This window comes from Aulonocara stuartgranti (assembly GCF_965226115.1).
Source record: "Aulonocara stuartgranti genome assembly, chromosome: 22".
Lineage (NCBI taxonomy): Eukaryota > Metazoa > Chordata > Actinopteri > Cichliformes > Cichlidae > Aulonocara > Aulonocara stuartgranti.
Genome location: NC_138957.1, coordinates 28,432,051 through 28,449,567, shown reverse-complemented (window position 1 = coordinate 28,449,567; position 17,517 = coordinate 28,432,051). Strand labels below are relative to the sequence as shown.

The window sequence follows — 17,517 nt, the reverse complement described above, 5'->3', positions numbered from 1 at the left end:
ACACTGTTCAACAGCTCATTTGGAAGTACTGACTGTTGGAGGGATTTTGGTAAAAGTTGTCATTGTTGTGCTTAAAATTGTAAACCTTGTCTTCAACTCCAGGCACATTCCACGTAAAGCTTCTGGTTTCCTTCTCTGCTAAGGAATGTTCACTTCCTGCCCTTTGTGACCTCACCTGTGCTTTGTACATGGTGGACCTTTAAAGGGGTTAAGCCATATATGGGGTGAGGGGAGATTACCCCTTTTTATGACTAGAGATGTTGGTAAACGGTTGTACCAAGGAAGTCACGTATACAAACACACATACACACACACACATGCACACGCACACACACACACACACACATGCTTGCACATGCATGCACACAGACACAGTGCCTTAGCTTTTATGACACACCATTCAGGTTTTACAATGGGGTGTTGTGTTTTCACTGAATTAAAGGCTGTGAGGGGAGGCTGGAGTTTGAAGTTGGCTGCAGGCTTGCTTGTGTCAGTTCTGTGAGCGCAACCTCCCCTTGCAAGTAAAATGTAAAAGTGGCTCTTGTATTCTGTTTGTAGTCTCTTGTGGTCTGATTCCAGCAGGGTCACATGTTTAGACCCAACACTGACATCCTGACATCTGCTGGTCATCTGCTTTTCTTTGGTCACGTGATATTCTGAAGAACCATACTGGCCTCAACACAGGCTGCATTTGGATATGCCCCTTTGCTCAACAAAGGCCTCTGGGCTTCAGTGTTTGACATAGCATCACTACCACCACAAGTTAGACTTCAGACCATAATTGTCATGCAACTGCTGCTGTACCTGGTGAGCGCTTTACTTTCCAGTCTGTCTAGTTTAGGGAGCCTACCTTCATCACATATTAGATTGAATAGTTAGTATTTTAGTATTGAGATTTTAGAGAAGAGTTTAATTTTAAAACCTGATACTCTACAACAACAATTTTCATTAAAAAAATGACCTTTCTCACTGGTTCCAGTTGCTGGTAGAGGCTTGATGTCAGGTTCTCCATCACTTTTCTCTGAATGATCAGGATCTTTATTCCTTGAGCCACTCTAGAAAGAACAAGTGATTTATCTGACCTTATTATTTCATTTGTGATTAAGGTTTCAAATAATAAAATATAAGATAAATCTTAAACACTCAAGATCAGCAACCAACAGTGGTACAATAATTCAGTAAAGAAATGCATAAAAAAGAATGAGGGAAAACAATATGTGCTGTTCTTCAACTGCAACAATGTTAAACCTGTTTTCAAGCATAGATGCATTACCTTAGAACTTCAAATGGTTCCCAATAAACTGTGTTCATTAGGAACCGTCTTACATGCTACATTAAAAAGGCTAAGTCTGTTTTGGCATTGTGGTGGTCACCGTGAAGAAAATGATGTGGCGTTATAGGTTCAACTTAAATGTATCTGTTCCCCAGACCTTTGACTGTTGTTGTCCATAATGATGACCAAAAGTGCTGTATGACAAAAGTGAAATTGCAAAGATTTCATCTTTACCTCTCTTTTAGCTGTACTCTCCTGTGGCTTATGTCCTGCAGGGAAATGTAATTAAAAGCAGATTATCAGGATCAGACAGAAAAGAAATGTTCAAGTTCTTCAGTTTCTTGTTTTATTTAAAAAAGTCTAGTCTTCACAGATATTTATCCTATCCATTAAAAGTAAAAAAGAATGAGAATTATGTTTGTATTCACAAAGACATCTCACCTTCTTTGGTTTCTGTTGGAATAGTCTGAGTTGTTAGACTTGTGTTAGTTTCAGTATCAGCTTGATCTTTGACCATGTTCCTGCTGCTGTCACTGGTGACATCTTTGCTTTCAACAGTCTGTCCAGTTGATGAGTCAGAGCCTACGTTTATCACACATTACATTGAATAGCTGTTCAAAATGTTTCATAAAAGGTTAAATTATGACTGAAAACATTGTACAGTAAAAACTAGTTTCTGTGAAACTTTGAAGAAACTGGAAGAATTGTGGTGTTCTAAAACTTTTCACTGGTAGTGTGTGTGTGTATATATATATAAGTTCAGTTGGAGCAGCCTTTCAATGCCTTTCTCTGTCTCTCGCTAGCAACGTTGACCCAGACAAAAAAGTAAAGCTGGTTTTCGGCCCGACACGGGTCCCAAGGTTTTTCCCAGAGGTCCCTTTACTACCGTTTGAAGCCGTGGACCTGTTTTATACACACGCAGAATAGTTTTCTATACGAGATTGCTGCAAAAAGTGCAGCCTTACAACCCTATCACCCTACTGTTACTCATTTTATATGAAGTTTTAAAAATCTAGTTGGTATTGCTATGGCGAGTAACCTTCAGTAATAGTAATAAATCACACAGCAATAGTACATTTAAGTAGTTGTAAAAAGCATGATAATATATTAAGTTATCCAAAGTGTTCAGAATATGTTGCTCTCATTGAGTACTGTAACGGAATACGTTACAAAATACGTTTTGGGGCATGTATTCTGTAGTCTGTAGTGGAATACATTTTAAAGGTAACCTTCCCAACACTGCCCATCGCGCTGCCACAGGGATGGGAAATTCACAGAGAAACCCCCGGATGCCCCCACTGACATGACTGCTGCGGCAACGGGCAAACCTCCACCGGCCCCACTCCTGCTAAACAGGTGACAATAGATTTAAGAGCGACAGGACTTAGAGCTGCTGAATCGTTGATTATATATATATATTTTTTGCTGTATTTTACTTGCATCTGTTTGAAATAATGAATGTAACCACAAAAACATATTTTGTTTTATATGCTGGAATATGCAGAAAATAAGTTTAAATGTTAAACACATTTTTTCAAGTCAAAGACAGTTGCATATAATGTAATTTTTTCTCAATGAAATGTGCATAAAACAAAACAATTTTTAAAAAGAGACTTTTCCATTTGATTTAATTGTATATGATGGATTATGCAGAAAAAATAGAATTGGGCTGAAAGGTCTATTTATTACGTTGCTGATTGTGTATCATGTTTTTAAAAAGTAACTAAGAAATAAAGTAACCAATTACTTTTGAAAATAAGTCATAGTAATAGGATTACTTTCTTACAGAAGTAATCAGTAATTGGTGACTTATTACTTTTTTCAAGTAACTTGACCAACACTGGCAGTGAGCTGTTTGTGTCTGGAGTGAGATCCTGTGGAATTGTTTGGTTCTCTAGAAAACCCTGATTTGAGGAGACTGGGATCATCACAATTGTTGTTCTTTTTTGTTGCAATATTATCACAAGTGAGGGTTTGATAAAGTTTTGTGAAGGTGTTGAGTCTTTCCCACCAATTGCGTCGCCAAAACGTAAATCACCCAAAACACTGTTCAACAGCTCATTTGGAAGTACTGACTGTTGGAGGGATTTTGGTAAAAGTTGTCATTGTTGTGCTTAAAATTGTAAACCTTGTCTTCAACTCCAGGCACATTCCACGTAAAGCTTCTGGTTTCCTTCTCTGCTAAGGAATGTTCACTTCCTGCCCTTTGTGACCTCACCTGTGCTTTGTACATGGTGGACCTTTAAAGGGGTTAAGCCATATATGGGGTGAGGGGAGATTACCCCTTTTTATGACTAGAGATGTTGGTAAACGGTTGTACCAAGGAAGTCACGTATACAAACACACATACACACACACACATGCACACGCACTTACACACACACACACACACACACATGCTTGCACATGCATGCACACAGACACAGTGCCTTAGCTTTTATGACACACCATTCAGGTTTTACAATGGGGTGTTGTGTTTTCACTGAATTAAAGGCTGTGAGGGGAGGCTGGAGTTTGAAGTTGGCTGCAGGCTTGCTTGTGTCAGTTCTGTGAGCGCAACCTCCCCTTGCAAGTAAAATGTAAAAGTGGCTCTTGTATTCTGTTTGTAGTCTCTTGTGGTCTGATTCCAGCAGGGTCACATGTTTAGACCCAACACTGACATCCTGACATCTGCTGGTCATCTGCTTTTCTTTGGTCACGTGATATTCTGAAGAACCATACTGGCCTCAACACAGGCTGCATTTGGATATGCCCCTTTGCTCAACAAAGGCCTCTGGGCTTCAGTGTTTGACATAGCATCACTACCACCACAAGTTAGACTTCAGACCATAATTGTCATGCAACTGCTGCTGTACCTGGTGAGCGCTTTACTTTCCAGTCTGTCTAGTTTAGGGAGCCTACCTTCATCACATATTAGATTGAATAGTTAGTATTTTAGTATTGAGATTTTAGAGAAGAGTTTAATTTTAAAACCTGATACTCTACAACAACAATTTTCATTAAAAAAATGACCTTTCTCACTGGTTCCAGTTGCTGGTAGAGGCTTGATGTCAGGTTCTCCATCACTTTTCTCTGAATGATCAGGATCTTTATTCCTTGAGCCACTCTAGAAAGAACAAGTGATTTATCTGACCTTATTATTTCATTTGTGATTAAGGTTTCAAATAATAAAATATAAGATAAATCTTAAACACTCAAGATCAGCAACCAACAGTGGTACAATAATTCAGTAAAGAAATGCATAAAAAAGAATGAGGGAAAACAATATGTGCTGTTCTTCAACTGCAACAATGTTAAACCTGTTTTCAAGCATAGATGCATTACCTTAGAACTTCAAATGGTTCCCAATAAACTGTGTTCATTAGGAACCGTCTTACATGCTACATTAAAAAGGCTAAGTCTGTTTTGGCATTGTGGTGGTCACCGTGAAGAAAATGATGTGACGTTATAGGTTCAACTTAAATGTATCTGTTCCCCAGACCTTTGACTGTTGTTGTCCATAATGATGACCAAAAGTGCTGTATGACAAAAGTGAAATTGCAAAGATTTCATCTTTACCTCTCTTTTAGCTGTACTCTCCTGTGGCTTATGTCCTGCAGGGAAATGTAATTAAAAGCAGATTATCAGGATCAGACAGAAAAGAAATGTTCAAGTTCTTCAGTTTCTTGTTTTATTTAAAAAAGTCTAGTCTTCACAGATATTTATCCTATCCATTAAAAGTAAAAAAGAATGAGAATTATGTTTGTATTCACAAAGACATCTCACCTTCTTTGGTTTCTGTTGGAATAGTCTGAGTTGTTAGACTTGTGTTAGTTTCAGTATCAGCTTGATCTTTGACCATGTTCCTGCTGCTGTCACTGGTGACATCTTTGCTTTCAACAGTCTGTCCAGTTGATGAGTCGGAGCCTACGTTTATCACACATTACATTGAATAGCTGTTCAAAATGTTTCATAAAAGGTTAAATTATGACTGAAAACATTGTACAGTAAAAACTAGTTTCTGTGAAACTTTGAAGAAACTGGAAGAATTGTGGTGTTCTAAAACTTTTCACTGGTAGTGTGTGTGTGTATATATATATATAAGTTCAGTTGGAGCAGCCTTTCAATGCCTTTCTCTGTCTCTCGCTAGCAACGTTGACCCAGACAAAAAAGTAAAGCTGGTTTTCGGCCCGACACGGGTCCCAAGGTTTTTCCCAGAGGTCCCTTTACTACCGTTTGAAGCCGTGGACCTGTTTTATACACACGCAGAATAGTTTTCTATACGAGATTGCTGCAAAAAGTGCAGCCTTACAACCCTATCACCCTACTGTTACTCATTTTATATGAAGTTTTAAAAATCTAGTTGGTATTGCTATGGCGAGTAACCTTCAGTAATAGTAATAAATCACACAGCAATAGTACATTTAAGTAGTTGTAAAAAGCATGATAATATATTAAGTTATCCAAAGTGTTCAGAATATGTTGCTCTCATTGAGTACTGTAACGGAATACGTTACAAAATACGTTTTGGGGCATGTATTCTGTAGTCTGTAGTGGAATACATTTTAAAGGTAACCTTCCCAACACTGCCCATCGCGCTGCCACAGGGATGGGAAATTCACAGAGAAACCCCCGGATGCCCCCACTGACATGACTGCTGCGGCAACGGGCAAACCTCCACCGGCCCCACTCCTGCTAAACAGGTGACAATAGATTTAAGAGCGACAGGACTTAGAGCTGCTGAATCGTTGATTATATATATATATTTTTTGCTGTATTTTACTTGCATCTGTTTGAAATAATGAATGTAACCACAAAAACATATTTTGTTTTATATGCTGGAATATGCAGAAAATAAGTTTAAATGTTAAACACATTTTTTCAAGTCAAAGACAGTTGCATATAATGTAATTTTTTCTCAATGAAATGTGCATAAAACAAAACAATTTTTAAAAAGAGACTTTTCCATTTGATTTAATTGTATATGATGGATTATGCAGAAAAAATAGAATTGGGCTGAAAGGTCTATTTATTACGTTGCTGATTGTGTATCATGTTTTTAAAAAGTAACTAAGAAATAAAGTAACCAATTACTTTTGAAAATAAGTCATAGTAATAGGATTACTTTCTTACAGAAGTAATCAGTAATTGGTGACTTATTACTTTTTTCAAGTAACTTGACCAACACTGGCAGTGAGCTGTTTGTGTCTGGAGTGAGATCCTGTGGAATTGTTTGGTTCTCTAGAAAACCCTGATTTGAGGAGACTGGGATCATCACAATTGTTGTTCTTTTTTGTTGCAATATTATCACAAGTGAGGGTTTGATAAAGTTTTGTGAAGGTGTTGAGTCTTTCCCACCAATTGCGTCGCCAAAACGTAAATCACCCAAAACACTGTTCAACAGCTCATTTGGAAGTACTGACTGTTGGAGGGATTTTGGTAAAAGTTGTCATTGTTGTGCTTAAAATTGTAAACCTTGTCTTCAACTCCAGGCACATTCCACGTAAAGCTTCTGGTTTCCTTCTCTGCTAAGGAATGTTCACTTCCTGCCCTTTGTGACCTCACCTGTGCTTTGTACATGGTGGACCTTTAAAGGGGTTAAGCCATATATGGGGTGAGGGGAGATTACCCCTTTTTATGACTAGAGATGTTGGTAAACGGTTGTACCAAGGAAGTCACGTATACAAACACACATACACACACACACATGCACACGCACTTACACACACACACACACACATGCTTGCACATGCATGCACACAGACACAGTGCCTTAGCTTTTATGACACACCATTCAGGTTTTACAATGGGGTGTTGTGTTTTCACTGAATTAAAGGCTGTGAGGGGAGGCTGGAGTTTGAAGTTGGCTGCAGGCTTGCTTGTGTCAGTTCTGTGAGCGCAACCTCCCCTTGCAAGTAAAATGTAAAAGTGGCTCTTGTATTCTGTTTGTAGTCTCTTGTGGTCTGATTCCAGCAGGGTCACATGTTTAGACCCAACACTGACATCCTGACATCTGCTGGTCATCTGCTTTTCTTTGGTCACGTGATATTCTGAAGAACCATACTGGCCTCAACACAGGCTGCATTTGGATATGCCCCTTTGCTCAACAAAGGCCTCTGGGCTTCAGTGTTTGACATAGCATCACTACCACCACAAGTTAGACTTCAGACCATAATTGTCATGCAACTGCTGCTGTACCTGGTGAGCGCTTTACTTTCCAGTCTGTCTAGTTTAGGGAGCCTACCTTCATCACATATTAGATTGAACAGTTAGTATTTTAGTATTGAGATTTTAGAGAAGAGTTTAATTTTAAAACCTGATACTCTACAACAACAATTTTCATTAAAAAAATGACCTTTCTCACTGGTTCCAGTTGCTGGTAGAGGCTTGATGTCAGGTTCTCCATCACTTTTCTCTGAATGATCAGGATCTTTATTCCTTGAGCCACTCTAGAAAGAACAAGTGATTTATCTGACCTTATTATTTCATTTGTGATTAAGGTTTCAAATAATAAAATATAAGATAAATCTTAAACACTCAAGATCAGCAACCAACAGTGGTACAATAATTCAGTAAAGAAATGCATAAAAAAGAATGAGGGAAAACAATATGTGCTGTTCTTCAACTGCAACAATGTTAAACCTGTTTTCAAGCATAGATGCATTACCTTAGAACTTCAAATGGTTCCCAATAAACTGTGTTCATTAGGAACCGTCTTACATGCTACATTAAAAAGGCTAAGTCTGTTTTGGCATTGTGGTGGTCACCGTGAAGAAAATGATGTGGCGTTATAGGTTCAACTTAAATGTATCTGTTCCCCAGACCTTTGACTGTTGTTGTCCATAATGATGACCAAAAGTGCTGTATGACAAAAGTGAAATTGCAAAGATTTCATCTTTACCTCTCTTTTAGCTGTACTCTCCTGTGGCTTATGTCCTGCAGGGAAATGTAATTAAAAGCAGATTATCAGGATCAGACAGAAAAGAAATGTTCAAGTTCTTCAGTTTCTTGTTTTATTTAAAAAAGTCTAGTCTTCACAGATATTTATCCTATCCATTAAAAGTAAAAAAGAATGAGAATTATGTTTGTATTCACAAAGACATCTCACCTTCTTTGGTTTCTGTTGGAATAGTCTGAGTTGTTAGACTTGTGTTAGTTTCAGTATCAGCTTGATCTTTGACCATGTTCCTGCTGCTGTCACTGGTGACATCTTTGCTTTCAACAGTCTGTCCAGTTGATGAGTCGGAGCCTACGTTTATCACACATTACATTGAATAGCTGTTCAAAATGTTTCATAAAAGGTTAAATTATGACTGAAAACATTGTACAGTAAAAACTAGTTTCTGTGAAACTTTGAAGAAACTGGAAGAATTGTGGTGTTCTAAAACTTTTCACTGGTAGTGTGTGTGTGTATATATATATAAGTTCAGTTGGAGCAGCCTTTCAATGCCTTTCTCTGTCTCTCGCTAGCAACGTTGACCCAGACAAAAAAGTAAAGCTGGTTTTCGGCCCGACACGGGTCCCAAGGTTTTTCCCAGAGGTCCCTTTACTACCGTTTGAAGCCGTGGACCTGTTTTATACACACGCAGAATAGTTTTCTATACGAGATTGCTGCAAAAAGTGCAGCCTTACAACCCTATCACCCTACTGTTACTCATTTTATATGAAGTTTTAAAAATCTAGTTGGTATTGCTATGGCGAGTAACCTTCAGTAATAGTAATAAATCACACAGCAATAGTACATTTAAGTAGTTGTAAAAAGCATGATAATATATTAAGTTATCCAAAGTGTTCAGAATATGTTGCTCTCATTGAGTACTGTAACGGAATACGTTACAAAATACGTTTTGGGGCATGTATTCTGTAGTCTGTAGTGGAATACATTTTAAAGGTAACCTTCCCAACACTGCCCATCGCGCTGCCACAGGGATGGGAAATTCACAGAGAAACCCCCGGATGCCCCCACTGACATGACTGCTGCGGCAACGGGCAAACCTCCACCGGCCCCACTCCTGCTAAACAGGTGACAATAGATTTAAGAGCGACAGGACTTAGAGCTGCTGAATCGTTGATTATATATATATATTTTTTGCTGTATTTTACTTGCATCTGTTTGAAATAATGAATGTAACCACAAAAACATATTTTGTTTTATATGCTGGAATATGCAGAAAATAAGTTTAAATGTTAAACACATTTTTTCAAGTCAAAGACAGTTGCATATAATGTAATTTTTTCTCAATGAAATGTGCATAAAACAAAACAATTTTTAAAAAGAGACTTTTCCATTTGATTTAATTGTATATGATGGATTATGCAGAAAAAATAGAATTGGGCTGAAAGGTCTATTTATTACGTTGCTGATTGTGTATCATGTTTTTAAAAAGTAACTAAGAAATAAAGTAACCAATTACTTTTGAAAATAAGTCATAGTAATAGGATTACTTTCTTACAGAAGTAATCAGTAATTGGTGACTTATTACTTTTTTCAAGTAACTTGACCAACACTGGCAGTGAGCTGTTTGTGTCTGGAGTGAGATCCTGTGGAATTGTTTGGTTCTCTAGAAAACCCTGATTTGAGGAGACTGGGATCATCACAATTGTTGTTCTTTTTTGTTGCAATATTATCACAAGTGAGGGTTTGATAAAGTTTTGTGAAGGTGTTGAGTCTTTCCCACCAATTGCGTCGCCAAAACGTAAATCACCCAAAACACTGTTCAACAGCTCATTTGGAAGTACTGACTGTTGGAGGGATTTTGGTAAAAGTTGTCATTGTTGTGCTTAAAATTGTAAACCTTGTCTTCAACTCCAGGCACATTCCACGTAAAGCTTCTGGTTTCCTTCTCTGCTAAGGAATGTTCACTTCCTGCCCTTTGTGACCTCACCTGTGCTTTGTACATGGTGGACCTTTAAAGGGGTTAAGCCATATATGGGGTGAGGGGAGATTACCCCTTTTTATGACTAGAGATGTTGGTAAACGGTTGTACCAAGGAAGTCACGTATACAAACACACATACACACACACACATGCACACGCACTTACACACACACACACATGCTTGCACATGCATGCACACAGACACAGTGCCTTAGCTTTTATGACACACCATTCAGGTTTTACAATGGGGTGTTGTGTTTTCACTGAATTAAAGGCTGTGAGGGGAGGCTGGAGTTTGAAGTTGGCTGCAGGCTTGCTTGTGTCAGTTCTGTGAGCGCAACCTCCCCTTGCAAGTAAAATGTAAAAGTGGCTCTTGTATTCTGTTTGTAGTCTCTTGTGGTCTGATTCCAGCAGGGTCACATGTTTAGACCCAACACTGACATCCTGACATCTTCTGGTCATCTGCTTTTCTTTGGTCACGTGATATTCTGAAGAACCATACTGGCCTCAACACAGGCTGCATTTGGATATGCCCCTTTGCTCAACAAAGGCCTCTGGGCTTCAGTGTTTGACATAGCATCACTACCACCACAAGTTAGACTTCAGACCATAATTGTCATGCAACTGCTGCTGTACCTGGTGAGCGCTTTACTTTCCAGTCTGTCTAGTTTAGGGAGCCTACCTTCATCACATATTAGATTGAATAGTTAGTATTTTAGTATTGAGATTTTAGAGAAGAGTTTAATTTTAAAACCTGATACTCTACAACAACAATTTTCATTAAAAAAATGACCTTTCTCACTGGTTCCAGTTGCTGGTAGAGGCTTGATGTCAGGTTCTCCATCACTTTTCTCTGAATGATCAGGATCTTTATTCCTTGAGCCACTCTAGAAAGAACAAGTGATTTATCTGACCTTATTATTTCATTTGTGATTAAGGTTTCAAATAATAAAATATAAGATAAATCTTAAACACTCAAGATCAGCAACCAACAGTGGTACAATAATTCAGTAAAGAAATGCATAAAAAAGAATGAGGGAAAACAATATGTGCTGTTCTTCAACTGCAACAATGTTAAACCTGTTTTCAAGCATAGATGCATTACCTTAGAACTTCAAATGGTTCCCAATAAACTGTGTTCATTAGGAACCGTCTTACATGCTACATTAAAAAGGCTAAGTCTGTTTTGGCATTGTGGTGGTCACCGTGAAGAAAATGATGTGGCGTTATAGGTTCAACTTAAATGTATCTGTTCCCCAGACCTTTGACTGTTGTTGTCCATAATGATGACCAAAAGTGCTGTATGACAAAAGTGAAATTGCAAAGATTTCATCTTTACCTCTCTTTTAGCTGTACTCTCCTGTGGCTTATGTCCTGCAGGGAAATGTAATTAAAAGCAGATTATCAGGATCAGACAGAAAAGAAATGTTCAAGTTCTTCAGTTTCTTGTTTTATTTAAAAAAGTCTAGTCTTCACAGATATTTATCCTATCCATTAAAAGTAAAAAAGAATGAGAATTATGTTTGTATTCACAAAGACATCTCACCTTCTTTGGTTTCTGTTGGAATAGTCTGAGTTGTTAGACTTGTGTTAGTTTCAGTATCAGCTTGATCTTTGACCATGTTCCTGCTGCTGTCACTGGTGACATCTTTGCTTTCAACAGTCTGTCCAGTTGATGAGTCGGAGCCTACGTTTATCACACATTACATTGAATAGCTGTTCAAAATGTTTCATAAAAGGTTAAATTATGACTGAAAACATTGTACAGTAAAAATTTGTTTCTGTGAAACTTTTCATTAAAAATGTACCTTTCTCACTGTTTGGTGATGGTTCTAAAAAAGTGACTCCAGGCTGTCCTTCTGCTGTTGTGATGTCATGATGCTCTTTTGATGCTTCAGCATCAACAGGTTTCTTCACTGGAGAAATCTGACAAAGTACATAACTTTACTGTATATAGCATTTGGCATGTCAAATTATAAATATTAATACTTAAATGTTCATGTTAAAGATTAGAGGATGTTTATACTGGTAATTGTCTTGTTTTATCCACCAGGCTATCCACAATATTCTATACAGTTGAACTGAGCATGACAATCATGATGATGCCCACCATTTTCATCCAAGCAGCGTACAACAGATTCCAGAAGTACAGAAGAAAAATTCCCTTGGACAAATAAAAGAAAACTTTGATTATTCATAACATATTTGTTGTCGTGATTACTAAAGGTAGTATGAATGATCAGCAGAAAATAAAGGGGTGTACACCGCACAGGGCTGGTCACTAGTCAAAATTGTACCATCTTATAATTAGTTATGGGATTTCCGGCTTTTTCGGCTCCGAACCGGCTCTTTAGGTTGTTTTGTTGCTTTAATTAATTTATTATTAACAATAATATAAAATTATGCACAAAAGGAATTATTAATGTAAAAAAAAGTGGTTTTATTTATATATTTTTATATATAAATATATGCTGTGGCCCCTAGAGACAAAACACGCAAAAACTCCAAAACACATTTCTAGCATGAACTGAATTTCCAAAACAGAGCTACCTAGATCACTTAAATTACACAAATTAAGTGTTACACAATTACACAAGCATATGTGTATTGTTTGTGTATTTATACACAAGTACTCATATATATTCAAATAATTTAAAAAAAAAGTTTATTTACATGTTATTATCACACACTAAATCCGGTCGTTGGTACTTGCTGGCTTGTGATAGCCACTAGGTAACAAAAGCTCAACACTGCACCTAGCATCCTGGAGCACTTCTGGAGTTTTTATGTGCTTCAGAGTTTTTACGTGTTTTGGAGTTTGTACGAGCTTCGGAGTTTGTATGTGCTTCAGGGTTCGTACGTGTTTTGAAGTTTGAATGTGCTTTGTCTGTAGGGGCCACCGTAAATATACTTTTATTTATGCACTCCACATAAAATGTAATAAATAAATCCTATAATTCAAAAGCCAACTATTCACATTTCAACTTTTAACTATTTAAATTTTCAGCTTTTTCCTTTTACAAATTTAATGTGAAACAACACAAAACACTGCAAACCACAACACAATTAAATATAAATTATAATATGAAAACAAAAAGAACATGCATATTCTCTGTCATATGGGCCTGCATGAATAAACTTTCTGAATCCTTTATCATCTGCAACTGAAAATAGTTGTGGATGATTACTACACCTTTCTAATGTGACGTTGTTGTCCCTGGCTCTCTTTCTCTGTCTCTCCCTCCCGCTCTGTTCCTGTGCTACTGAGTGTAACTTCCGCCCCTCCCCCCTCATCCCAGCTTAAAGCACAAGGCTCGCATGCGGAGTGAAGCGGGGGAAAAAAATGTGCGAGAGAGAGGGTGAGAGAGAGAAAGAAAAAAAACCCACGGCTCGCGATAAGGAGCCGGCTCGCGTCGTTCACGTCAAAGATCCGGCTCTAAGAGCCATTTCGTTCGCGACCGACACATCACTACTTATAATGCTTTAATGTGTATATAAAAGCCTGTCATATATCAGCATTATACTTGCTCTTACTGGTAGTCTTGCCTTGTACATTAGGTTAAGAAAAATTTAACTCAGGACACACCCACTTTGCATCAGCAGCGATTATTTTGCCCATTGATGCTTGTAGTTGCTGACTGTCATTGACTTTCTATGGTCCCACATTGCTGCAAATTGTTTCCTGTGTGGATGCAGCTTTAAGTGTAGACTGTGGTGATAGTATGGAATACCTAGCATTGTGTTAGTATAAGGGCTGAAATTAAATTATATGAGTATTTATATTAAACACAAAGTATTTTATACTATTGACAATTTTAGGGTTATTTTATAAGACCCTAAAACTGATAGCTTCATACGTGTTCATTATGCATGAAGGATATATTTGTAAAATAAGGATTTGGTTTGTTATTTCCCCAATAACCAAAACGTAAGAATACAGCAATTTTTATGTGGAATCATTTGTTCTACAAAACGTCTGCCACTAGGTTGTGATGCTGAGCAAGTAAGGAACTTATTTCAGCAGAAAGAACAGAAATGTTTGTCCAGTGCATTTGTATTCATTAGAAGAAAAAACATGCTATATGAATTTAAGCCACCAAGTGCTTTATTCTCGTATACTTTATATTATCCCACTTTATAACCTAAGCTAGAATTGTAGTAGTGGTTTGTTTTTCACATGCTTTCATTTGTTAAGTTTTGCTGCGTGTTTGCTTTTTTTATTCACACACTGAATAAATTTATGACAACAACTAATAAGGATGTGAAGATTTAATCTTTACCACTGTTTTAGCTACAATCCTCTTCAAGTCACGTCCTGTAGGGTAAAATTAAAGTCAGTAACAGTGTTTTATCACAGTTTGCTAAAATTAAAGATGAATTAAAACTGAAATCGCTTGTAGGTGTAAAAATGTTACCCCTCTTACTGGTCACTGGCTCAATTTCAGATTCTCCTCCCCCTGATGTGCTTGGTTCACTTTTCACTGGTTGGTCAGCTTGTTCATGTCTTAGTTCACTCTGAAAAAAAAGTATTTATATGACCTCTTTAACCTGTTGAAGTCTATAGCTGCAATAAAGTTATATTTGTATTCAAGTAAAAATACATAACGTCATCACCTCAGAAAATTTCCCATTTCATTTCCCTACAAATCATACTTTATTATGCAACAAAATTAAGAGAAACTAACTCTTTTTAGTTAGTTTCTCTAATTAACTCTAACGGATTAATCCACTGCAATAATTACATTTTGTATTATTCAATTTTTAAAAAAATATATCTTAAAAAAAATATTAATATAGTTAAACAGTTAACATCCCTAAGTGACATGGCCAGGGCAGGGTTAGTTATTTTTTGCCTTTTTTCCCTTTTTAATCTCAGTGTCTGAGTTTCAGTTGTCTCTACCTTTGAGTAGGATAAGGATAAGGATAAGCTTTATTTGTCAGTTGCAGTTGCCTGCAGCTGAAAATATGACCCAGTTGACCATACAGACAATACATACAATATACAGGCTTACATTGGGGAGACAGGTCAGGCTAGGCAGTGTTGAGATTTAAATATATATTTTAAGGCTTATTTGCTGATTATATTGTTTTATGTATAAAAAAGGGCCAGCTTTGAGACTAGGTCACAGGCTGACAGGAAACTGCATGTTTTTTGTAGAGTATGAGCAACAGACAGAGTGAAACTAAGTTCAGACAGGTTGCCCTGGCAACAGACCTCAGAAAGGGGAAGTTATTGCAAGCTGAACAGGAAGTTTTAGTGCACAGGCATATTAATAAATCAGACACAGAAAAGAGGAACTGAGTAGAAGGAGTTTGTTTGTAATGAAACTGTGTGTGTCACGTGTGACGTGTGTGACGTCTGAAGTACCGAAATAACACTATGTAAGACACATGTTGAGCTAAAAATGTTAGAGTTTCTGCAACTGGCTTTTGGGGCTGTGCAGGGCTCTCTCTTCCGGAAGATGATTGAATAAAAAGAAATATAAATGTCGGGCAACACTGTGTGGAGAGAATGAAAAGAGAACCCAAATGCAGGACTCGTGGGTTAGTGGGGAATAGAGACAACGTTTATTATAAGGAAAGGGTGAACAGAAACAGATTAGCTGACTGACTGAATGGCTGGCCAAACTGAACTGAAGCACACATGCTGAGTAGACAATGAAAAGCCAGTGAACAGGGGAAAACTGAGGACTACTAATACACTGACTGAAGATGAAAAACAAGAAACATGAAAACTGAACAGTGACAAAGTCCAAAACTGAAAATGCTAAGTCAAAGACACAGGAACCCTGACAACCTTCTCCAAATGTGAAATGGCAATCAACCAATGGCAATTAATTAAACATTTCTGTCAGCTCAACAAACATAAGCAAATACACAAACTGTTTTATTTCAGTTTGTGCACAGTGTTGCTAGCTAAAGGTCCAGCTGCTGTATTTCACAAGGAGAGAAAATAAGAGAGCTAACTTCACTCAGAAATCGAGAAAGATGTAGGAAGACAGAGAGGAGAGGAACAAGAGAGGTTAGATTTAAAGGTAAGGACCTCTCCGTGAAGCTTGATGAACTGAAAATTTAAAGCTTAGCATATAATTTAATTTTAATCACGTATTGGAGATTCCTGCAAAACAAAATAAACTATACTGTCTTTTTCAAATGTTGCATAAAAATACTCAGTAATTTGTATGGGATAAAGAGGATAGCTTGTTGTACTGTGGTGAATTTATTATAAAGCACTGCGTTAGACTGGCACATAGTGCCTGTGGTGCTTATGGCCAGTGTTGGTTTACATAAACTGTAGTAAACTAATTTACATTTAAGATGATGTATTAATATTTAGCATTATTATATTAATATAGCACAAAGTTCAGTTACCTTTGCACAAAAATGGTTAGTAAAATTGTCCTTCAAGGTACTACTTTTTACTTTCTTACTTAACTGAAAAAAGAGGGGTTTTTTTTCTTTTTTTTTTCTTTTTATGTTTTATATTTCTTTTATCAGTGGCTTAAAACAAAGGCTCAGCTACATTTTATGACCAGTTCAAATGGCACATGTTTAAAAAAAATTGTTTGTTTGTTTGTTTTTAGAAAACAAAAGCACAATGGAGATAAAATCAAATCAACAACATGCAATGCTGGATTGTGAGATTTTCTATATAATTTTGGCATTTTGAATTTGTTGTATTTTTCAAACATGCTGGCAAGAGAAGAGAGCCTGCCTAGAAAACAGTGCACACTGTAAACAACAAGTGTTTTTTGCATGTAAAAATGAGAAATTTCACAGTTGTATGATGACTGATTATAATTGGAAAGTTTTACCGTAGTTGAAGTTTGACTTTCATCCAACGCATCTACTGGGAAAAAAAAAAAAAACTGTTTGCACAGCATCAACTTTTGATTTACTAGTCATTATGGACATTTTAGTTGGTCACTTCAGCTGACCTTTGTCATCTTTCAATGATTTGATTTTAGGCTCTCCTCCTCCTCCTTCTGCTGCTGTTGTGTTGTGATGGTCTTCCATACCATCAGCTTTTCACTTTATAAGCAGTCTGTGTAAAAAAAAAATGCATTCAGTCTATCAAAGACTGAAATAAGAGCAAATTTTTATGAGCATCAGAAAGTACAATATTTTTTAAATATATTTTTATTTAATGAATTAAAAGAAATCCTGTCTAAAATAACTGATACTGTAAGGTGCATTAAACTACATCTATTTAAGAAGACAATATGATATTTTTTTAAATAAATATATATTTTTCAGACAAAAAAATACCAAATTAGAGTGGAAGGTAATGGGAGTGGTAACATTACACCCTCCCCATCAACAAAACTCACCTTTGCTTAGTGTTTTCTGAGCGCTGCCTGGTTTGTGTAGATGCTGCTGCCTTCTT

At 37.0% G+C, this 17,517-nt stretch overlaps 1 protein-coding gene and 1 long non-coding RNA gene across 2 annotated transcripts; both read right to left on the bottom strand.

Moving 5' to 3' along the window:
* Nucleotides 1–885: 885 nt before the first annotated feature.
* On the bottom strand, nt 886–1,840 carry LOC309698568. The gene is made up of 3 exons (XR_014274131.1): nt 1,715–1,840; nt 1,508–1,542; nt 886–1,055 (listed from the first exon to the last, which is right to left on the bottom strand). It is a non-coding gene; the product is annotated as an uncharacterized lncRNA (long non-coding RNA).
* Nucleotides 1,841–4,199: 2,359 nt separating this feature from the next.
* LOC309699064 (uncharacterized protein) lies at nt 4,200–17,517 on the bottom strand (the record flags this gene model as incomplete). The annotated part of the gene is made up of 16 exons (XM_082521919.1): nt 17,462–17,517; nt 17,069–17,175; nt 16,946–16,977; nt 14,546–14,645; nt 14,411–14,445; nt 12,241–12,294; nt 11,939–12,056; nt 11,677–11,817; nt 11,470–11,504; nt 10,924–11,017; nt 8,361–8,501; nt 8,154–8,188; nt 7,608–7,701; nt 5,039–5,179; nt 4,832–4,866; nt 4,200–4,379 (listed from the first exon to the last, which is right to left on the bottom strand). The coding sequence occupies exons 2-16, from the start codon at nt 17,145–17,147 to the stop codon at nt 4,200–4,202; spliced, it is 1,314 nt and encodes a 437-aa protein (XP_082378045.1). The 5' UTR covers nt 17,148–17,175; nt 17,462–17,517.